This window comes from Bufo bufo, chromosome 5 (genome assembly GCF_905171765.1).
Source record: "Bufo bufo chromosome 5, aBufBuf1.1, whole genome shotgun sequence".
Classification (NCBI taxonomy): Eukaryota; Metazoa; Chordata; class Amphibia; order Anura; family Bufonidae; genus Bufo; species Bufo bufo.
In genome coordinates this window covers 343,977,664-344,002,075 of record NC_053393.1, presented here as the reverse complement: position 1 = coordinate 344,002,075, position 24,412 = coordinate 343,977,664, and the positions used below count along the sequence as shown (strand labels likewise).

Below are 24,412 nucleotides of genomic sequence, written 5' to 3'. Positions count from 1 at the left end.
CTCATTCGCACGACCGTGGTTTGTTTTTTTGCGGCTCGGGTGTGGACACATTCACTTAAATGGGGCCGCAAAAGATGCAAATAGCACTCTGTGTGCTGTCCGCATCCGTTGCTCTGTTCTGTGGCCCTGCAAAAATTATTAGTCATGTCCTATTTTTGTCCGTTTTGCGGACAAGAATATGCATTTCTATAAAGGTCCATCTGTTCCGTTCCGCAAATAACTGCAAAATACGGCACGGTCGTGTGAACAAGCCCTTATATAAAGCATTTTTTTTTAAAAAGCATTTTCTGAAAGACATATTTTTTTAATTTTCTTCCAATTATCTTGTAACATTTTTGGCTGCATAACCTTTTTTGATCGTTCAATATTATTTGGGGGGCAAGGTGACCAAAAAATGTCTGTTGTGGTGTAGTTTTTACTTTATTTTTTTTTGCGTTTATCTGAGAGGGAAGATCATGTAATATTTTTATGGAACCACTCATTATGGATATGGCGATTTCTACTATGTCTATTTTATTTATTTATTATGAAAAATCGCTTCATATTAAATAAAATAAGTTTTTTTGTCCCGGTACAGGGACTTCAACATTTCAGGGGTATGGTCCATGTTTCAATGTGGTAACACACTGAGTACCTGGGGGCTGGGTCTCACAGACTTCTGTACTTGGCAGGCCCGAGGCCTCTGCGTGGCCTGAGTTTGCCATTACAGCTATCGGCCCTCTGTCACAGAAGTGTAGAAGGCTGATGGAGAGGCAGAGGGAGTCCCCTCCATCTTCAATACTCTTATATGCCATAGTCAACATTGATCGTGGCATATAAGGCCTTGATCCACCAGCATATGCATTTATAGTGATGCCGGCAGACACGCCAGGGACCCGGCTGTCAGTCACGGTTGGGATCTTGCATTGATCGGGCACAGACAGCTCCGGTGACCGCCCATCATCATAATGTACTAGTATGTCAATATGCAGGAAATCACTTCCCGTTGTAACAAACTAGTACATCATATGTCGCAAAAGGGTTAACTTTTGATATGTTTTAGGCTGGGTTCAGACCTGAGCGTCTTTAATATGCGCGTTTAACGCGCGTTTTTGACGCGCGTTTTTGACGAGCGTTTTTTGCAATAGTAAACGCGCGTTTGACGCGCGTTTGTGTGATTGACTGCAATGTCCTATGGCCACAAACGCGCGTCAAAACGCCCCAAAGAAGCTCAAGTACTTGTTTGAGCGTAGGGCGTTTTACAGCGCGTTTTTCAGCGCTGTAAAACGCTCAAGTGAGAACCAGGGCCATAGGGAAGCATTGGTTTTCATGTGTTGAGCGTTTTACAGCGCAGAAAAACGCGCTGTAAAACGCTCAAGTGTGAACCCAGCCTTAGGGGTTGTAAAAAACTGTAATTCTGTGCAGTATAAATAAAATATTATTAGGTCTAATGTTATTAGGTTATTAGGTCTATGATATTAAAAATAAAAAATTTGCGTAGATGTATTCTACATTTTTTTAATGATCTTGTCCAATATTTTTTTAAAGGGTTTCTAATTTTTTTCTCATTTTTAGGCCTCATGCACACGACCGTGCCGTTTTTTGCAGTCCGCAAACCGCGGATCCGCAAAAAACGAAAGGCGCCCATGTTGCCTTCCGCAATTTGCGGAATGGAATGGGCGCCGGCAATATAAATGCCTATTCTTGTCCGCAAAGCGCGGACAAGAATAGGACATGTTATATTTTTTTAGCGGGGAGGCGGAACGGAGCCAGGGATGCAGACAGCACACGGAGTGCTGTCCGCATCTTTTGCGGCCCCATTGAAATGAATGGGTCCGCATCCGAGCCGCAAAAACTGCGGCTCGGATGCAGACCCGAAAAACGGTTGTGTGCATGAGGCCTTATTCATAAGCATTAAAAAATACATTATAAAACATAATAGTGTTTAGACTCACTAGGGTACTTTGTAATTTTATTACATCTGTAATACATTTAAATATTGCTGAAGTGTCAAACAACCTGTTACATTACTGGGCTCTCAGACCTGAGGCCTTAGTTTGGTCCATCAGCATACCATAGAATACAACTTGTGTTGCAGGGTTATTGATAAACTTTAATGTTACACACTATCTTTCCTCAATGCTATAATGAATTATAAAAATAAAAAAAAATATATTTTTTTAAAATAAAAAAAAATAAAAATTTGATCATCTCTGAGTTCATATCTAAGCATTATATACCATCAGTGATATTTTTTTTCAACCAACTTGGCTAAAATGTAAGCCAGAAGAGCTTACCTGGAAAGCTTGGACACAAATCTACATTAATTTAGATACAATTACTACTTTTATGTTCTTTTCTAGCCCTAAACAACACATTCAATCATGCACTGAAACCAATACTATGATTTTTTTAAGGAAATTAAAGAAAAAGGACCTTCATACTTTGAGGAAATTTTGGTGGGTTATCATTGACATCGATAAGCGTGACATTGATAGTAGTTGTTCCAGAGAGTCCTCCAACTTGACCCGCCATATCTTTTGCTTGTATAATGACAGAATAATGTTCTCTTGCTTCTCTGTCCATGTTTGGAAGTGCTGTCCTAATAACTCCTATAAAAGAAACAGATCAATAAATTTACATCTCTCAAAGCAAGGGAAAAATATAAGCATAAATGTACTTAGGGCTAGGACTTAAAACAAAGCAAACAATACGGAAAAGTGAAGATGATCCAAATGTTGGAAAGCCGTTAATTGGCCACTTGGCCAATTTTCCATCTTAGAGTTATATTTTGTAGAGCATTATTTTTATCTTTATCATAATTATTTCATATATGATTCGTTTTTTTTTTCTTTATTTTGTATTTATCCACCTGTTTGTTGATTGCTTTCTTTCCCATTCATGCTCAGTGTACTAGGTTTCCCAATATAAAATGTCTCGCACAAGCTACAGTCTCTTTCCTTAAAGATTACCTATTGTTTTCTATATTTGAAAAACACAGTTCTTCAGTTATTTTTCTGGCCATTGTGGTTCATGCAAGCGACTAAATATTTTACTATGTTTTGATGATAGTCTTTAAATAATGTAATAATACACAAACCAAAATGCTATAGGGGTAATATATCAATACTAGCAAGGAGATAGAATACATTTAAGATATAATGTGCACCAGTTTAATTGTTTTTGTCATGTTTGTCATGAATATTATCCCTTTCACACACTCTCTCTTCTCCATACCCCTCCCACTTTTTGTAAATGTGAAAAAGGTGCCGTAGAAGAGAGCAAAATGATGAATTAAGGAACAAAATGGTACTTTAATTAAATTTGCTTACTTTGCTACACCTGAAAATGTGCATAGAATAATGATTTCCCCCATGTGTGTACAGATATTCATATGTTGAATAAACTGCTGCAATAAATGTCAATAAAAGAAAATGCATATAAATGCTGTGTATATGAATCAATGCTATATATTGAGCTTATATATGTAATGAAATTTTTGATCCTATTTTCAGCACTGCTAAATCATATATGTCAGACATTAGAAGCAGAGGATTGACTAGAGCAGAGCTAACCAGATGTGCTGCAATGTAATAGCTTGCAGTTAAAATAAGCCTGGCAGATATATTTATTCTTGTTTTCCAGATGTAGTTTCTAGTTCTGTAAAATTTAAACTGTGCTTTTAATGCTGCATGTGATTACGGTAAATTCCTTTAAAGAATAACAACCATTTAAGAATTACCATCTGTTAAAAAATACACAAGTTGTGATGAGTGTTTATAGAGATGTTACACTTGGAAGACCTTAAATAACTATTCCCCACAAAATAATTTTGATTCAAGAGTTTTGTAAGTTATGAGCATAAAAATAATTTACTTTTCCAGTATAAATTATGCCTCTTGTAAGAACATTCATTTAAGAATTATATGCTAGTGTTGCAATTAAACTTCTTTCCCATTAGCATTATTAGCTCTAGCAGGCTGTTCTGGCAGAGAACAGCCTGTAGGATCTCTCTGGATCCAGCGTAGCCGGTTGTTACAACAATGCCCACTGGCCTCATTGTCTATAAGGGTATCTGATGCCAAGATTTGGCCAAAAAAAAAACGTTGACATTTTTGTCCAGACAAATCCCGGCATATTTGTCAGATAGCGGCTGGATCTCCACTGGATTCCATTATTTTCAATAAGGCCGGTGGACTTTGCGATAACATCCAGAGAACTCCTATGCCATTGGGCATCTATATTCAGGAGAGCAGACCCTGCACATATAGTGTGTAGCTCCTAGTTACCTCTGCGTGCATCAAGCAACCAATGAGAGGGGGAGCAAGCATAGCTATATGTACCAACTAATCAAAGTCACCTGTGGCATAGGTAGGTTTAGAATAGGACCTGCCTGACTGAGACCACCCTGGCCCGGGTAGGCGGGCACAGATGTGTTTTGATCAAAATATATTGGCTGAGAGTCTCAGATTTTATCATATAAGAGTGAGGGCTTAGTCCATATATAATGTTTGCATCTATTGTGCTAGTGCATAATCTTTCGTGATTTTCTTCCTTATAAATGTTGCCATGTACATCCGCATATTCAGTTATCATATTGTGCAGGATGTTTTGTATCTTTTTCTGTGATTATTTTATAAATTTATGTTCTTTCAGGAGTGGCACCTTCAAGTGTGAATGCGCTCCTATTATCTGGGGAGTAGCATTCATGTGCACTTTTTGCCCCACCTATGATACAGGTGACCTTAATTAGGTGGTACATATAGGTGTGTCTGCTCCTCCTCTCATTGGTTGCTTGATGCACACAGAGGTAACTAGGAGCAGCACACAGATCAGGGGGCCTATTCTATTTTTAAATTTACCTTTACACTATAAAAAAAAAAGTGATAAAAAGCAACATAGCTCAACTAACAAGTGGTAATATTGTACTTATGAAAATGATGTATTTATTGGCCCATTTAAAGGGCCTTTAAAGTGAAACTGTCACCATGATCAATGACTATTACCTGCTGTAAAATGTGAGTAGTGCTGCTTATAATAAGAGTCCGGGTCTCTATTTTTCTTATTTTTACACTGCCCACTTACTGTCAATGCTCAGTTCTGCACTGAAATACATTGTTAGGACTGCTATGCATTTGCACAATTGCTTTCCATTAGGGCTCATGAGCACGAACATATTCTCTTTCCGTGTCCGTTCCGTTTTTTTTTCAGACCGTATACGTAACCATTCATTTCAATGAATCCGCAAAAAAAAACACGAGTCATGCACACAACCGTTGTACTGGTCCGCATCCGAACCTCAGTTTTTGCGGCTCGGGTGCGGACCTATCCACTTCAATGGGGCTGCAAAAGATGCGGACAGCACTCCATATGCTGTCCACATCCGTTGCTCTGTTCCGTGGCCCCGCAAAAAAAAATATATAACATGTCCTATTTTTGTCCATTTTGCGGACAAGAATAGGCCGCCTGTTCCGTTTCACAAATTGCGGAAGGCACATGGGCGGCTTCCGTGTTTTGCGGATCTGAAATTTGTGGACCGCAAAAAACAGAACGGTCGTGTGCATGAGGCCTTACTCCGTGTGCATTCCGTTTCCGTATGTCTGTATTTCCATTACGCAAAAAAACTGAACATGTCCTATTATTGTCTGCATTATGGACAAGGATAGTGTTGTTCTATTAGGGACCAGCTGTTCTGTTCCACAAAATATGGAATGCACATGGACATCATCTGTATTTTTTGCGGATATATTTGTTTGCGGACCGTAAAATACATACGGTCGTGTGCATGAGGCCTTATGTTAACATGGCATAGCAGTATTGACTGTGTGTTTCAGTGTAGCATTGAGCTCTGACAGTGGGACAAAGGGGGCAGTATGAAAAAAAAAAATAGTCTGTACTAATCTGCAGTAGTACTATAGATAATTGTCCAAAATCATATTGAAAAGGTATGGAGCTATAATGTGGCGAGCACTCATACATTCAGCATTAATTGATATGTATAAAAGACAATTTATTCAAATAAAAGGCACATGAAATATTAAAATTTATTAAAATTTATTAAAAACTATCTAGAGAAGTCAGACAGACAGTGTATAGGACAGTTGCCCTGAATAGTTCCAAATAGCAGTTGTACATCCGTCTTCAGACAGATGTGAGCTGTGCGCTGCGATTGGCCAGCGCTGCAGCAAGGGACACGCCTCATACAAGAAATCAGTCCAGTACAACAGAGGGAGCGCAGACACCGGAGCCTATACCGGGCGAACGGAGCGGCGCCCAGACATACTAGTAAGTGCAGGGGGACCCCTGGGCGCCGCTCTGCCCACTGATATAGTTAGTTTTTAGTTTGTAGACTTGTGAAAGGTCCTCTTTAAGTCTATATAAAATAAGCCCATGAGGATCTGTGAAGATGTCCTTGAGGGTTTTTGTAAAAGCACCTAAATAATCACTGTTGCACCTGCGTGATTCCTAATGAGATATATCGCTTTGCACACATGTATAGTGATCATAGGAACCTTTATATTAGTTCAGTGTCTCAGTATAGTCCAGCTTATATATTTGCATATAGACACTCCAATGTCACTAGAATCGATCTTTTACCTCCCTCCTTTTGTTTATTGAAAAGGGTATGTTTAGAAAGTTAAAACCCGCAGCAGAAAAATCTGAAGTAGATCAGTCTCAGAATCAGTAGCTAAAAACTACTGTGTGACATTTATCTGCTACAGTACCTCATTGACTTCTATGGAACTCAAAATCAAATCTGTTTCAAATAAGTAACATGTCACTTCTTAAGTTAATTTCTAATCAAATCAGCCACTCAAAAAAAAATAATATATATATATATATATTTTGGGTGGGAGATAATGTGAACGTGCTGGATCCACTGTCGGCCACCCAATTGACTAACGCCTGTACTTGCTCAGGCCTTACCATCCTTAGAAAGGCATTACGCCAGACCAAATATCGCTGTAGATTCTGGCGGCTACTGGGACCTGAGGTAGTAGGTTCAGTAGGATGTGTAGCTGTGGCAGAACGGCCACGTCCTCTCCCTGCACCAGAGGCTCCACCAACACCACCACCACGACCATGACCGCGTCCCTTATTAGATGTTTGCCTCATAGTTAGCGTTTACAAAGCAAAGTAAAAAGTGGTTAAGTTTGTTAAAAATAATTAACCGCCAATAAAAACCCTGATGTAGGGTATTGCACAAATTTTTATTTTTTTAAACTCTATATGACAGCGGTATTTGTGGCCTAAATGTGACACTCACTTATGCACGTGTAATCCCAGATGTGCAATATATTAGAGGCTTTTTTCACCCCAGTAACCAAAAAGCCGTATTTCTGGCCTAAATGTGACAGTCACTTATGCTTGTCTAATCCCAGATGTGCAGTATATTAGAGGGTTTATTCACCCCAGTAACCAAAAAGCTGTATTTCTGGCCTAATTGTGACAGTCACTTATGCATGTGTAATCCCAGATGTGCAGTATATCAGAGGCTTTTTTCACCCCAGTAACCAAAAAGCCGTATTTCTGGCCTAATTGTGACAGTCACTTATGCACGTGTAATCCCAGATGTGCAGTATATCAGAGGCTTTATTAACCCCAGTATGCCAAAGCCGTATTTATGGCCTAAATGTGACAGTCACTTATGCACGTGTAATCCCAGATGTGCACTATATTTAACAGATGTATTTTTCTAACCCCAGTAAGCAAAAATCTGTATTTCTGGACTTGCAGACATGCAGATAGCCTGTGCTGGTGCACTATCGTTGCATAAAATGGCTGCCGATTATGTATTGATATTGACTAACTGAAGAAAAAAAGTTACTTTTCAGCAGTAGTTGGCTCAAGGCAGGCTTAAAAAAATTGTGCACTGCACCCACAAAACACATTTGCTGTAGATCGCTGAGTACAAAAAACAGTTCTTGATAGGATTTCTCCCTGATCTCTCCCTCACAGCAGCTGCAGCCTCTCCCTACACTAATCCGAGCAGAGTGACGATGAGAAAGAAGCATTTACACAGAGCACTGCCTCTCCTCGCTGCAGGAGCCAGACTTTAGACTGGCTCATAGGATTCTATTGAGACCGTAGTAGGTAGTGAGTAGAGATGAGCGAATCGAAGTTGACAAAGTGGAATTTGATCCGAATTTCAGGAAAAATTAGACTTGAACGGAATCCAAATTTCCTCACGCTTCATGGTAACAAATCTAATTTTTTCCTAAAATGGCTGCTGCACGTGTTAGAACACGGAGCAAGGAACTCTGGGAACGAGGGATCACCCACAATGCCATGCATGCAGCCAATCAGCAGCCAGCTAGCCCTGTGACTTCACAGCCCAATAAATAGCCTCAGCCAACTTGGATTCAGCCATTTTCCAGTGCACTTAGTGCAGGGAGATGTCAGCGGGCGCTAGGGACAGTGGTAGAAAAGACTTTAAAACTTTTATTTTGCTGTATAGAAGTTCAGGGAAAGGATAGGGAGAAATCATTCCACTGCATTGAAGCAGAACAGGGTTCAGTAGGGGAGTTTACAGCCTGGGTAATAGGAACAATCATATTACACCTTGCTGCACTGACTGTGGATCAAAATTGCCATTATACATCTCAGTAATTCCAGCAGACCGTTTTTGTTATTTAGGTGCAAGTGCTTTTTGATACAGCCATTAACAAGATTTATTACAAGGAAATATTTCTATGTCTTATTTGCCCTTGTGCCAGTTACAGTATATGTTGTAAATGATTTTTTTGGTCGTATTAGTGGGGGGGAAAAGAGCTTATTAGCCATTGTGTGGTGAAGTGAGAAAATTACAGCCCTTTTTGGCGTGTATTAGTGGCAAAAATGATATATTATTTGCCGTTCAGCGGTGCAGTTATATGTTCTAAAGCCCTTTTTGGCATGTATTAGTGGCAAAAAAATATATATTATTTGCTGTTTAGTGGTGCAGTTATATGTTCTAAAGCCTTTTGTGGCGTGTATAAGTGGAAAAAAATAAGGGCCTATTTGCCGTTCATTGGTGCAGTTATACAGTCCTGATCAAAAGTTTAAGACGACTTGAAAAATGGCAAAAAATAATATTTTACATTGTTGGATCTTAACAAGGTTTGAAGTAGAGCTTCAACATGCAACAAGAAGAAATGAGAGTGAGACAAAACATTTTTTGAGCATTCAATTAATTGAAAATAACTATTAAACTGAAACCAAATTTTCGGACCACATGCCTTTAAAAGGCCAAATCTGTGCAAAGATGTGGATTCATTGTCATTTCTGTCAGGTAGTCACACATTGTGATGGCAAAGGCAAAAAAACCTCTCCCTTTTTGAACGTGGTTGGTTTGTTGAACTGCATAAGCAGGGTCTCTCACAGCACGCCATCGCTGCTGAGGTGGGACGCAGTAAGGCAGTCATTTGGAATTTCTGAAATGATCCTGAGGGTTATGGAACAAAAAAGTCAAATGGAAGACCCCAAAAAAATTTCATCAGCACTGAGCCGGAGGATCCAATTGACTGTCCGTCAAGACACTGGACGATCCTCGACCCAAATTAAGGCCCTTACTGGTGCTGACTGCAGCCCCATAACCATCAGATGGCATCTGAGACTGAAGGGCTTTAAAAACAAAAAACATCTTTAAAGACTTTGTCTCCTTGAACGCCACAGAACTGCTCGTTTGGACTTTGCAAGAGAGCACCAAACATGGGACATTCAAAGGTGGAAGAAAGTGGAGGGGGCGCCATAATGGTCTGGGTGCTTTTTCCTTCAGTGGATCAATGGATCTTCAGGAAGTGCAGTGGCGTCAAACGGCCGCTGGCTATGTCCAGATGTTGCAGAGAGCATTCCTCATGACTGAGGGCCCCCGTCTGTGTGGTAACGACTTGGTTTTTCAACAGGACAGCGCTACAGTACACAATGCCCGCAGGACAAGGGACTTCTTCCAGGAGAAGAACATCACTCTTTTGGCCCATCCTGCGTGTTCCCCTGATCTAAATCCAATTGAGTACCTTTGGGGATGGATGGCAAGGGAAGTTTACAAAAATGGACAACAGTTCCAGACAGTAGATGGCCTTCGTGCGGCCGTCTTCACCACTTGGAGAAATGTTCCCACTCACCTCATGGAAACGCTTGCATCAAGCATGCCGAAACAAATTCTTGAAGTGATAAACAATAAAGGTGGAGCTACTCATTACTGAGTTCATGTTTGGAAGTTGGATTTCTGTTTTGGGGGGGTTTCGGGTTTTTTTGGAGGTGTGGTCCTAAACTTTTGATCAGCTGAAAAACAGCCTGTTTCAGTTTATTCATTGTTTTCATTAAATTTAATGCTCAAAAAATGTTTTGTCTCACTCCCATTTCTTCTTGTTGCATGTGAAGCTCTACTTGGAACCTTGTTAAGATCCAGCCATGCTAAATATGATTTTTTGCAATTTTTCAAGTGGTCTTAAACTTTTGATCAGGACTGTATATTCTAAAGCCATTTTTGCATGTATTAGTGGCAAAAAAATAAATATATTTGCCGTTCTGCGGTGAAATTATATGTTCTAAAACCTTTTCTGGAATGTATAAGTGGAAAAAAGTAAGGGCCTATTTACCGTTCAGCGGTCCAGTTATATGTTCTAAAGCCTTTTGTGGAGTGTATCAGTGGAAAAAAGTAAGGGCCTATTTGCCATTCAGTGGTGCAATTATATGTTCTAATGCCTTCTTTGGCGTGTATTAGTGGAAATAAATGGCTTATTAGCCGTTGTGTGTTGAAGTGAGAAAATTGCAGACATTTTTGGGGTGTTTTAATTTCCTTTTTATTTATATATTTGATCTAACAGTATGCCAGACAGAGAAGTGCCAGGCCCTGCACAGGGGAGTGGCAAAGGCCTAAATGTTTCTGGTGCAGGCACAAGTCGCAGCAGAGTAAGGGGGCGTGGCAGCAGGATTCGCAGCGAGACCCCTGAGCTCCTGGTGTCATCTAGCGGTCGTATCTTGACCAGCAACACAGCAGTTGTTGAATGGTTGACTTGGCCATCCACTTTATCCCAAGTGAAATCATACACCCCAAGACAACAGTCAGTGGATTCGTCAGTTACAAACCTTAGTTGGCATGGCCAAGGAGCAGGCCCTGTGCCCTCACCTGTCCTCAACCTGCCTCTGTCCTTTTCTGTTCCCTCAGCCAGACAAGTACAATATGCTGTGGGCTCAGCTCCACTATACAGCGAGGATGAGCTACTAGAGGACAGTCAGCAGATACTGCCCAGCCAAGATGTAAAGGAGACATCTGCCACTTCCTCCTGTAGGCGGGCAAGTAGTGATGAGGAGAGTGGCAAGGGAGCTGGTGTTGCGAGCGGTCAGGCTCCTGACCCAGAGATCGTTAAGGAGCATATCAGTGACGTGCAGACAGTACTAAATGATGATGATGATGTAGATGATTACAATTAGTAGCCGGGTAAATTAGGGGGTTATCATCATTGGGAGAAGAGGGTGGCAGCTTGCCCATGAGGCAGATGCGGATCCAGCAGGTCGCAACCGTGGATGGGAGTCAGCAGGGTGGCAGCAGTGTGAGGTCGGTAACCAAACGCGCCTGGGGTAGACCACCCTCTTCGCAGGAGCCTACTTGCCTGGAAAGTAGTGCTGCAGGGGGTTAATGCAAACAGCAGTGGTAGCAGTCAGTCAGTGCGGAGTGTTGGGGGTAAAATCACCTACTCGGCGGTGTGGCTTTTTTTTTGTTAAGCCGCCGGAGGAGGTGAACATGGCCATTTGTAGAATCTGTGGGCAGAAGGTGAAGCGTTGCCAGGGTGCCAATATTGGCACCACGGCCCTGCAACAACATATGCAGTGTCACCATAAAGTGGCCTGGGGGAACCGTGGCTCCAATGTGGTGTTCCACCCTGCCGCAACAACCACTGCATTACCGAATGGCACGCGCCCTATTTAAGGCAGTCAAGGCTTCACCACCTCAGCCGAAGGGAGCTGTCTGTCCTTCCCATCATCTGCTGGTCCTGATGCTCCTGCTTCTCCTCCTACTCCTCGTCAGTCATCCTGTCAACAATCGATTACCAAAGCTATTGCCAAGAGACAACAGTATGTGTGCACTCATCGCTGAATGTGCTCCTGGCCAAGTTGCTAGTGCTACAGTCCCTCTCTTTCCAAGTGGTGGACTCTGCACCTTTCAGAGAACTGATGGCTTGTGCCGAGCCAAGGTGGAGAGTCCCAAGCCATCATTTCTTTGCCAAAATGGCAGTACCAGCCCTGCACACGTATGTAGAACAGAATTTGGGCCAGTCCTTGAGCCTGTCGGTGGCTGCCAAAGTGCATAGCAGCGCCGACGTGTGGAGCTTTAACTATGGTCAGGGACAATACATGTTCTTTACGGCCCACTGGGTGAATGTGGTTCCTGCACAGCCACACCAGTAACTTGGCTAGGTGATGCCGCTTCTGCATCCACGTTCTCACGCTGTTGGTCGTGCAAAATTTTTATAAATATGTACTCTACACACCTTGGATCCAGTGTGGGTGCCTGTGAGAGTGGTTTAGACAATATAAGTTAAATTCACGGCACTCCAAAAGTTTTTTGCAAGATAAATAATCTCATTTAATTCTTAGTAAACAGAATTTTTCCCCCCTTCCCTCTCCTATCTCACCCCATGCTAGCAGTTTTCCCGGATCTCTGTACTCTTACATTAATATTACTGATATTCTATATTTCATCTTTACCCATTTTTTACTTGTCAAATTTGTCACTACTCACTATGGCACTTTTCCTTTCTGTATATAATCATAAACATAGTCACATACCATATCACTGTGACATATTTTATAATAATTTATAATGTTTATGATGAACCACAATGTATAATGTATAACAATGTATAATTATTGAATTATGACCATATATGTCAAATGACTACCACAGAATTGTAATTATCATGCTGAGTGACAAAGAGACTACTGCAGAATGGTGATTACTTCACATCCTATCTTGTATCCCTACTCATCCACGATACCATGATCATATCTCCCCTATGTAAATAGCCCCCTCTCCCGCTACCTCTTTAGCCCCCTCAGTATCCCCATTATGACCTTGCCCACATCCTTGCCCACACTGCACCTATAGGCAGTATGCGCATGCGCGCACAACGTCAGGACGCACGCTCGTCCTCCCGACCACACGGACAACTGCACACTCGCTCCCTAATACAGCAGGACTACGTCACTATTGAGCGCCCGCCCTGACGGCTCGATCCCGGCGCGTGCGTTCACTTAACACAGACGCCCATACGTCACTCTGGAGCGCCGCCCCACACGGCCAGCTAGTTTAAAAAGAGCGCCGGATCCACATACAACCCACATCCAGTGCACGCCTATTCTTTCTGCCTTCAGGTACGTCAGGACTCTTTTGCTTTTACCTCCTATATCCAATAACGACTGCACTATAGAGGATACTCATCTATACTTAACAAGCCAGTCTAGCCTCTAGAATTACCTTTACCCTGGTATCATAGAAATTGCATCTCCCACTCCAGTGTAAGCTGGGGTTATCGCTTTTTAACCCTCACCCTGTGTTTTTTTCACACCCCCTGTCTCTTTAGATTTACTATTAGGACAAAAAAAAAACTCTGAAATGCGCTGCTTTTCTCATTTTTTCTTAAATTATAACAGTATGTCCGTTATACTCAAGAAACCTGTATGATTACATTATATGCGTGTTATATATCTCTTTAGACCCCGCTGAAGAAGGTCGCACAGACCGAAACGTTCCGGATTTTTCTATCTGATATGGCATAAATACTTACTATATGTAAATGAATTTGCACTGGATGTATATTAACAGCATTCTGTTTACTAAGAATTAAATGAGATTATTTATCTTGCAAAAAACTTTTGGAGTGCCATGGATTTAACTTATATGGTCCTGCAAAAATGTCCGCCTCTGCCTCCTCATCCTCCACCGTGTCCTCAACCTCCACTGCAAGGACAATTAACAATGCCCCTCCAGCATACCACATGTGCACGGCATGGCAGTGTCACGCTGTTCTGCACCTCGTTTGCCTGGGGGCGAACGGAGTCACACAGGGGAGAAACTGCCCCGTGTCCTTCATCAAGAAATCAAATCCTGGCTTTCTCCGTGACAACTCAAAATCAGAACCATGGTGACCGACAACGGGAAGAACATGGTGTCGGCACTGCGTCAAGGAGGGCTGAGCCATGTTCAATCTGGTTGTCTAGCGGTTCCTGAAGTCTTTCACCCATCTGCAAGACATCCTAAAAATGGAATGGCCAGGAAACTGCATGCACTTCAGCCACTCGTACACCGCAAAGCACACCCTACTTGAGTTGCGGCGGCAGAATGGCATCCCCCAACATGGGCTGATATGCAAATTTTTCACCCATTGGAATTCCACCCTCCATATGTTGGATCGACTATACAAACAGAGAAAGGCCATAAACAATTTCTTGATGATCCAAGCGGACAGGAGTACTTCCCTGTTTAACTTTGATGTCAACCAGTGGCAGCTCATGCGTGATTCCTGCCGTTTGCTCAGGCTCTTTGAAGAGGACACGTTATTTTTCATTCGCCAGGACAATGGGATGAACAACGTCATTCCACTGCTTCATGTCCTAGAACAGATGATGGCAAATCTGGCTGGTCAGTGGACTGGAGACGTGGCGCCTAGATCTCACTACCACATGAGCCCTGTGGGGGCTGAACTGGAGGAGGAGGAGAACATTGGAGCACAAGCAATGTGTAGTGAAATGGGTGGTTTTTATACAGAGGTGACAGGAGAGCAGGAGCAGCCAGAGGAGCTACAGGGCGATGAGGAAGACGAGGCAGAGGACCCAGACACACCGTTGTAGTATGCAGTGGAGATGGAAGCAGGGAGTCCCTCTGAGCCACTTGCACAAATGGCCCAATGCATGCTCACTTGCTTGTGTAGTGACAGACAAATTTTCACCATTCGGCAGAGGGATGACTTCTGGCTCTCCATCTTGTTGGACCCTCGCTACCAGTCCAAAATGGGGGCCTTTTTTACACCCGCTAAGAGGGAGTACAAACTGAAGTACTATAGAGACATCCTGTGTAGTCAGTTGGCCGCTGCCTATCTGCGCCATCGTCCATCCTCTCACAGGTCTGCACTCTCGTTCCTCTGCCATGGCTGCTGTGGCAGGGTGGGGGGGTAGGAGCAGTTCCAGCTCCATCAGCTGCAACTTGAGTTTAGAGTCGCTGATGAGCAGCTTTCTTCACCTGCCTAGTGAAGAAACTACTCACAGGCAGCAGCAGATAGATCTGGAGCAGAACCTGAACATACAGGTGGTGGCATACTTGGACAGCACCCTGCCATCCCACATTGAAGCTACACTTGACTACTGGACAGCCAAACTGGATTTGTGGCCGCAACTGGCAGTTTGCCCTGGAAAAGCTGTCCTGCCCGGCCAGAAGTGTGGCATCGGAGCGGGTGTTTAGTGTTGCGGGGGCAATAGTTACACCAAGAATAACTTGCCTGTCCACCCAAAATGTGGAGAGACTGACCTTTGTCAAGATGAATTAGATGTAGATCAGCCAGGATTTCCACCCACCAATGCCTGATGCATCAGACTAGATCATCCATGGTGCCACACCAACCCTTTGACAAAAGATACCGGTTTCTTCTGGCTACCTGCCTCAGCTACTATTCTGATGCTGCCACCCGCCTGATGCCACATATCTGATGCCAAATGCTCCTTCTTTTACCCACCATCTTCAGCTGATACTGGTATTTCCACCCACCTCCCCACTATGTCACCTTGTCACTCTGTGCTGCTGCTGACACCTCCACACTGTCATTGTGCCAATCTGTGACCTCCTCCTGATGCTGCTTCCACCTCCAGACTCTGTCATTTGGCCATGCTGTAGTCTCCTTATGCTGCTTCCACCTCACCACTATGTCATATGGCCACTCTGTGGACTTGTCATGCTGTTCCCACCCTCCCCACTTCATGACTGGGCCACTATTTTGCCTTTTGGCCTGGCTGACATAATGATTTATTTGACATTTCTTCTGATCTGACTGAGGAAGGAAAAATGAGATGCACTACAGATCCTGTCTGTGTATCAGCTGTAAGGCCTGTATGGTCCCATCAGAATTGGCTTATGATTTGGTAGTCAAAAGCAGGTGTGGGTACAAAACACAGAAGACATGCAAATATTCCATTCACAAGTCATCTCTGTTTTGTATCTACATTTTTGGGGGCTTTAGCAATACTGATAGATTATTGACCAAATGCTGACCGAGTGAAGGCGGATGCTCCACAGACAGGATCCGTTTTTTTGGGGTTATTTTTTTGACAGATCAGAGGAAGGGAAAAATAATCAGTGACGCCAATACAAACTTACTGCTGACCCCCTCTTCACTCTGTCGTGGGGCTCTACTTGTATAAGTGTTTAATAGAACAGGTTCTGTAGAAATCTATGTGGAATCACGCTATAGTAGGATCTTCACACTTGAGTTCATACTTGTTATTTGGTCAGTTTTTGCCCTGTAACTGCCCAAATAAGTGAAGTATGCAGTGATTCTAATCTACATGTCATATGGACTTCCAGTATTGTTTGACTACCATAGCAGACTCCCTATGCGTGTTACTGCAAGGCACAGTGTTCTATACCACTATAAAGGCTTCTTTGCTGCCAGGAAATAGCTGTTTTTTAATGCGATTCTCCACAAATAAATTTGGATGTAACCAAATTTGTTCGGAAAATACGGCAAATCGGCCAAATCGAATTTTTGAGAAATTCGCTCATCTCTGGTAGTCAGGTGAGACAGTGCTCTGTGTGAGGGGCTTCTTTCTCCTTGATCTAGAAATCAGTGGGGCGTTTTAGAGCTTGGATCCAAACTGATCAAAGCCATGAGAAATCGAACATTTTGAAAAATACTGTGAAAAGTAGTTTGCACAGAGATAGTGGAAGATCTACTCGCATAGCAACCATAATAGATGTTTTGGCCCCATAAATGTAAAGGCAAAGATAACAGTATGCTTTTTGCATGTCTGCCATACATACGATTTTCTACTTTGCATGAATTTAGCTGCAGTACTGTCATAGATAAATGACATTCTTTCACATTATAAAATTACTGCTTGTATAGAGTAAATCTAATTGGTATAGCTAAAAAGCAGACTAAATCCTACCAAAGCTTCTACTGAAAAACACAAAAATGACAAATGGTGTAGTAATTGTCAGCTAACTGTTCTGACAACATGGAATTTACAAATTTCCATCTCTGAGTGCCAAGGGAAGGATAGAGGGGAACATTTGATTTCTGTGTTATTTTGTTTCTTGAAGTTCTTTATACAATATGTAAACTGAGTATATATATATATATATATATATATATATATATATATATATATACACTGCTCAAAAAAATAAAGGGAACACAAAAATAACACATCCTAGATCTGAATTAATTAAATATTCTTCTGAAATACTTTGTTCTTTACATAGTTGTATGTGCTGACAACAAAATCACACAAAAATGGAAATCAAATTTTTTAACCCATGGAGGTCTGGATTTGGAGTCACACTCAAAATTAAAGTGGAAAAACACACTACAGGCTGATCCAACTTTGATGTAATGTCCTTAAAACAAGTCAAAATGAGGCTCAGTAGTGTGTGTGGCCTCCACATGCCTGTATGACCTCCCTACAACACCTGTGCATGCTCCTGATGAGGTGGCGGACGGTCTCCTGAGGGATCTCCTCCCAGACCTGGACTAAAGCATCTGCCAACTCCTGGACAGTCTGTGGTGCAACGTGACGTTGGTGGATAGAGCGAGACATGATGTCCCAGATGTGCTCAATTGGATTCAGGTCTGGGAAACGGGCGGGCCAGTCCATAGCATCAATGCCTTCGTCTTGCAGGAACTGCTGACACACTCCAGCCTCATGAGGTTTAGCATTGTCTTGCATTAGGAGGAACCCAGGGCCAACCGCACCAGCATATGGTCTCACAAGGGGTCTGAGGATCTCATCTCGGTACCTAATGGCAGTCAGGCTACCTCTGGCGAGCACATGGAGGGCTGTGCGGCCCTCCAAAGAAATGCCACCCCACACCATTACTGACCCAATGCCAAACCGGTCATGCTGGAGGATGTTGCAGGCAGCAGAACGTTCTCCACGGCGTCTCCAGACTCTGTGACATCTGTCATGTGCTCAATGTGAACCTGCTCTCATCTGTGAAGAGCACAGGGCGCCAGTGGCGAATTTGCGAATCTTGGTGTTCTCTGGCAAATGCCAAACGTCCTGCACGGTGTTGGGCTGTAAGCACAACCCCCAGCTGTGGATGTCGGGCCCTCATATCACCCTCATGGAGTCTGTTTCTGACCGTTTGAGCAGACACATGCACATTTGTGGCCTTCTGGAGGTTATTTTGCAGGGCTCTGGCAGTGCTCCTCCTGTTACTCCTTGCACAAAGGCGGAGGTAGCGGTCCTGCTGCTGGGTTGTTGCCTTTCTACGGCCTCCTCCACGTATCCTGATGTACTGGCCTGTCTCCTGGTAGCGCCTCCATGCTCTGGACAATACGCTGACAGACACAGCAAACCTTCTTGCCACAGCTCGCATTAATGTGCCATCCTGGATAAGCTGCACTACCTGAGCCACTTGTGTGGGCTGTAGACTCCGTCTCATGCTACCACTAGAGTTAAAGCACCGCCAGCATTCAAAAGTGACCAAAACATCAGCCAGGAAGCATAGGAACTGAGAAGTGGTCTGTGGTTACCACCTGCAGAACCACTCCTTTATTGGGGGTGTCTTAATAATTGCCTATAATTTCCACCTGTTGTCTATTCCATTTGCACAACAGCATGTGAAATTGATTTTCACTCATTGTTGCTTCCTAAGTGGACAGTTTGATTTCACAGAAGTGTGATTGACTTGGAGTTACATTGTGTTGTTTAAGTGTTCCCTTTATTTTTTTGAGCAGTGTATATTATATATATATATATATATATATTATAAATTTAGTGCAGCAGATAAAAGGCATATCATGTTTACTTCTAGAGATGAGCAAAGTTAGAGAAATTCAATTTGCCAGTTTTGCCAAAGTTCAACCAGAATTTTGATTTGTTACAAATGAATTCATCATGGATCGCTATAAATCTGGTATACCTATGCCAATCTGCCTAAAAGTAACAGTGGCCTGTAATACTGCAACTCTACAGCTAATAGAACGGGTTAACTGTGAATATTGGTGCACTGAACACTTATCTAAACGGCAATAACATAGAATTGCCTGTGATACTGACAGCACAGTAACTCCACAGCTAACAGAATGGAATAAGTATGACTCTTGGTACACTGCAAAGTTATGCACATTGCAATAAATTGTAGCACAGTCTGTAGTTAAGCAGTATCCTACACTCTACCTCCACTCTCCCTGCAGTCTTCCTGTACTATCCATGCATTCTCCCTCTCCAAAATTGTCCTACACTGTCTGTTAATAGTTTGCAGCAACCCTTTTCCTAGTGCATGAGCGCTTGTCACGTCTCTCCCTATGCTCAGCTCACAGAAAAATGGAGTTGACTGCATGGGATCAGGGTTTTATAGGGCTCTTCCTAGCTGTGATATCACAGGGGGATTGCTACCTGTGGATTGGTTGCACAGCATTTCACTTTTAAGAGATTGTCTTCTCTACATTTACTTTCTCTTTCTAACACATGCAGCCAATATTTTAGGAAAACTGATTCATTACCACAAAGCGTGAGGAAATTAGGATTAGTTTAGAATATACATTTTCCTAAACTTCAGACAGAATTCCAATTTGGATGCTTTGCTTCGCTCAACACTACTTCCATTCAAAATTGAAATATGTCTAGCAGTGGCATCAGTTCACAACTGTGAGAAACCAGTGGAACACAGCTACACCCATCTGTTGTTCAGAAAAGTCTGGCCAGAAGTATGCATGGAAACATAGGAATTGGCCGGGGAGCAGTTTTCTGGACTGATCAGTCAATATTTTAAGTATTTGGTAGTGTTGATCAAGAACCAAAGTGCTCGGATGCCCTGGTAGAACACTTTGGGATGCTCGGGTGCTCTACAGAGCACTCGAGCACAATGGAAGTCAATGGGAGAACCCGAGCATTAAACCAGGCACCCCCTGCTCTGAAGAGGAGAGGGTGCCGGGTAGTGATGGACGAACATTGGCCGAGAACGCGATCAAATGTTCACGAACAGCAAGTTCGCGGCAGGCCCCATTCACTTAAATGGCAGGCGAACCTAAAAAAAACCTTCAGCTCATATTTGCAGCCACTAAATACTTAATAAAAGTTTACAAATAGTCAAACAACATGGACAGTGACATACTAGAGGGGGATCAATTAAAAAAATTCCAACAAAAAATATGTATCTTAATCAGTGGACATTTTAATGCGTCTTAAAGGGAAATTCTCTGAAATGTGCCCTGTTGGAGCCTAGAAATTTTTTTTAGGCCACGGGAGTAAGGGTCCTAAAAATTAGGCATTCACCTGACATAAAAGAAATTCTGATTACATGGCTCTAGGTACATTATTTGGTCAATGGGTAAAAATGTTACTGTAGGCCAATAGACTACAGGCCCCAAACATTAGGCATTCATCGGACAGAAAAGATCAAGTGATTATGTGGCCGGAGGTATATTACACGGTCAATGGATATCAATTTTACTGCAGGCCAGTACAAATACAGGTCAAATACATATGTTTAAAAGAACTAAAAATATAAAATTGGATTAAAAACATGGCTAACGAAAGCCCCCTCCTAAAAAAAAACTAATGATAATAGTTGAAATTCGATAACACGTGGTCGTCACTGGTGTTGAATTCCTCCGAGGCTGCAACAATTATTCAGTCACCGTACAGAACAAGTAAGTATGTGGCTGGAGGTAGATTACACGGTCATTGGATATCAATTTTACAGCAGGCCAGTGTACTACAGGCCCCAAAAAAATTATGCATTCAGCGTACAAAAAAGAACAAGTAAGCATTTGGCTGGAGGAAGATTACATGGTCATTGGATATCAATTTTACAGCAGGCCAATGTACTACAGGCCACAAAAATTATGCATTCAGCGTACATAAAAGAACAAATAAGTATGTGGCTGGAGGTAGATTACAACGTCATTGGATATCAATTTTCCAGCAGGCCAGTGTACTACAGGCCCCAAAAATTATGCATTCAGCCTACATAAAAGAGCAAGCCAAGAGTTCCATGGCAAATTGTGCCAGCTCTGGCCACAGGTCAAGCCTGCACACCCAGTAGTCCAGGGGTTCCTCACTTCTCAGAGCGTCCACATCGGCTGTTAACCCAATGTAGTCGGACACTTGTTGGTCTAGGCGTTCCCTGAGGCAGGATCCGGAGGGCGGCTGTCAATGGGTTAGCTGCAAGAATGATCTTATATCCAAAGTGACCAACACATCTTCAAACCGCCCTCTTCATCCATGCGCTGTTGGATTGGTACCCGCAACAGATTCTCTGTGAGTGGAAAATCCTCTGCCAGCGCCCGGAAAAGCAGAATGAAGCATTTCTCAAAGCAAGGCCTGGAAGTGCTGCATTCTGACAGCCCTCTATAATGCTAGTAACATGTCTGCCATTTTGTGTTTATACCGGGACCAGTACTGGTCCTTGCCCTTTATGCTTTTTATATGGAAGTTTCTCTTCAAACACTGGAGCATGAAGGCCCCCATTTGCACTAAACTGGAAGCGGTGGAGTGGCCTGGCTCCTGCTCATCGTCTAGGGTAATGTCGTCCTTGGTCTCCTCCCCCCAGCTACGGACAACACCAGGGATCCCAGAAAAGTTTAAAGCCTGCTCTTCCTTCTCCTCGTTCGCCCCGGCACTATCCTCCTCTGACTCCTTTTCAGACTCCTGTTAACTTGATGGGAATTCATCCAGCATTGCAACTTCCTCATCTTCTAGCTCCTGCTCCTCGATGGCTTGATCAATGACATGATGCAATGCATGCTTCAGAAAGAAGGCGTAAGGTACGATGTCACTGATGGCTCCCTAGCTGCGACCTACCTGCTTGGTGATCTCATCAAATGGCCGCAGAAGTCTGCATGTGTCGCACATGAGCAGCCACTGGCAAGGTGAAAAAAAACAAGCTCCCCAAAACCTGTCCTGCCGCAGAGTTCGTACAGGTAGTCGTTAACTGTACATTTCTGCTGGAGCAGCCTATCAAGCATATACAAGGTGGAGTTCCATCGTGTCAGGCAATCACCAATCAGACGTCTCACGGGCAGATGGTGTCGCTGTTGAACATCAGCAAGGCAAGCCATGGCCGTGTAAGATCTTCTAAATTGGCCAGAGATTTTCCTGGCCTGCCGCAAGACATCCTGGACCCCGGGGTATTTGGAAACGAATCGCTGCATGACTAAAATTAGGACGTGTGCCATGCATGGCACGAGTGTCATTTTGCCCTGTTTTAGTGCGCTCAGCAGATTGGCACCGTTGTCGCTCACCACTAGGGTTGAGCGAACCCGAACTTTAGGATTTTTGGACCCCGGAACCGAACCCGAACATTTCAGTAAAAGTTCAGGTTTGGTGTTTGACGCTTTCTTGGCGCTTTTTGAAAGGCTGCAGAGCAGCCAATCAACAAGCGGTTAACGGTCTGACCTTAGAAGCCATCACAGCCATGCCTACTAATGGCATAGCTGTGATTGGCCAGTGTAGCATGTGACCCAGGCTCTATATAAGCTGGAGTCACGTAGCGCTGCACGTCACTCTGCTGTGCTTAGTGTAGGGAGAGGATGCTGCTGGTGATTTCAGGGAGAGAATAGGAGAGACTCTTTGCTCAAAATCAGAATCTAACTCAGCGATCTGCATACACTGTGTTTTGTGGGTGCAGGGCACAATTTTTTTATCCTGCTCTGAGCCCAGTGACCGAAGAAAAAAAACTTTAATAAGTCAGTTAGCTGGGCGGCGGCGGCCATTTTATGCAAGCTCAGTGCACCAGCACTGCATCTGAGCTTTTGGGACATTGAAAATCCCAATTTTTTGGGCAATATACAACATCTGGATTAGTCAGTGTGCAATTTAAGCTAGAAATACAACCCATACTTTTCTAGGATTTTAAAAACACACTTTTTTTTGCCAAAAAACAATTTTTTCCTGATCTGCAAGTGTTAAATTCAAGTTTAATATATACAGCTTTCATATTCTGTTACCAAAAAAACACATTTTTGGCAATATACAACATCTGGATTAGTCAGTGTGCGATTTAAGCTAGAAATACACCCATCATTTTCTGGGGTTTTAAAAACACACTTTTTTTTTGCCAGAAAACACTATTTTCCAGATCTGCAAATGTTAACGTCAAGTTTAATATATACAGTTTTCAGATTCTGTTACCAAAAAAAACACACTTTTTTGGCAATATACAACACCTGGATTAGTCAGTGTGCAATTTAAGCTAGAAATACACCCATCATTTTCTGGGGTTTTAAAAACACACTTTTTTTTTTCCCAAAAAACACTATTTTCCTTATCTGCAAATGTTAAATTCAAGTTTAATATATACAGCTTTCATATTCTGTTACAAAAATAACACTTTTTTGGCAATATACAACATCTGGATTAGTCAGTGTGCAATTTAAGCTAGAAATACACCCATCATTTTCTGGGGTTTTAAAAACACACTTTTTTGCCAAAAAACACTATTTCCAGGCCTTGCAGCATCAGCATGTGTGAAATACAGGCTTATATACTGCTGTCAATTCAGTTGTTAAACAAACACTCGTTTGGGCAAAAAATAATTGTTGGCAGCCTTTGCTGCATATGTAATTGTGAGATACACCCTTAATACATTTGGGTTAGATTCAGATATTTGAAATCCCGCCATTTGGTGCACCAATCTTTAATTCAGGCCTACAGTGGTTCAGGCCGTGTGAGATACACCCTTTACATACAGGGGTTTGATTCAGGCATTTAAAATACAGCCATTTTGGGCAAAGAAATCTTTAGTTCAGGCCTACAGTGGTTCAGCCCGTGTGAGATACACTCTTTACATACAGGGGTTTGATTTAGGCATTTGAAATACAGCCATTTTGGGCAAATAAATCTTTAATTCAGGCCTACAGTGGGTCAGGCCGTGTGAGATACACCCTGTATATACAGGGCTTATATTCTTTCATTAATAAAACACCCTTTTTGGGGCAAAATACACAATATTTCAGGCCTTGCACGTTTGAAATTCCTGGGTTATATACTGCTGCCATATTGAGTTATTAAACAAACACCCGGTTGGGCAAAAAAAGTTTATTTGGCAGCCTTTGCTGCATATGTTATTGTGAGATATACCCTTAATACATTTGGGTTAGATTCAGAGATTTGAAAAACCACCATTCGGTGCACCAATATTTAATTCAGGCCTACAGTGGTTCAGGCCATGTGAGATACACCCTTTACATAAAGGGGTTTGATTCAGGCATTTGAAATACAGCCATTTTGAGCA

At 42.6% G+C, this 24,412-nt stretch overlaps 1 protein-coding gene across 2 annotated transcripts in view; it reads right to left on the bottom strand.

Moving 5' to 3' along the window:
• Positions 1-24,412, bottom strand: part of CDH18 (cadherin 18) — a 601,411-nt gene that overhangs the window by 281,775 nt on the left and 295,224 nt on the right. For both annotated transcript variants that reach the window (XM_040432520.1, XM_040432521.1), the window contains exon 4: positions 2,424-2,591. In XM_040432520.1, the coding sequence (XP_040288454.1) occupies positions 2,424-2,591 (168 nt within the window). The remainder of the gene's footprint in view (positions 1-2,423; positions 2,592-24,412) is intronic.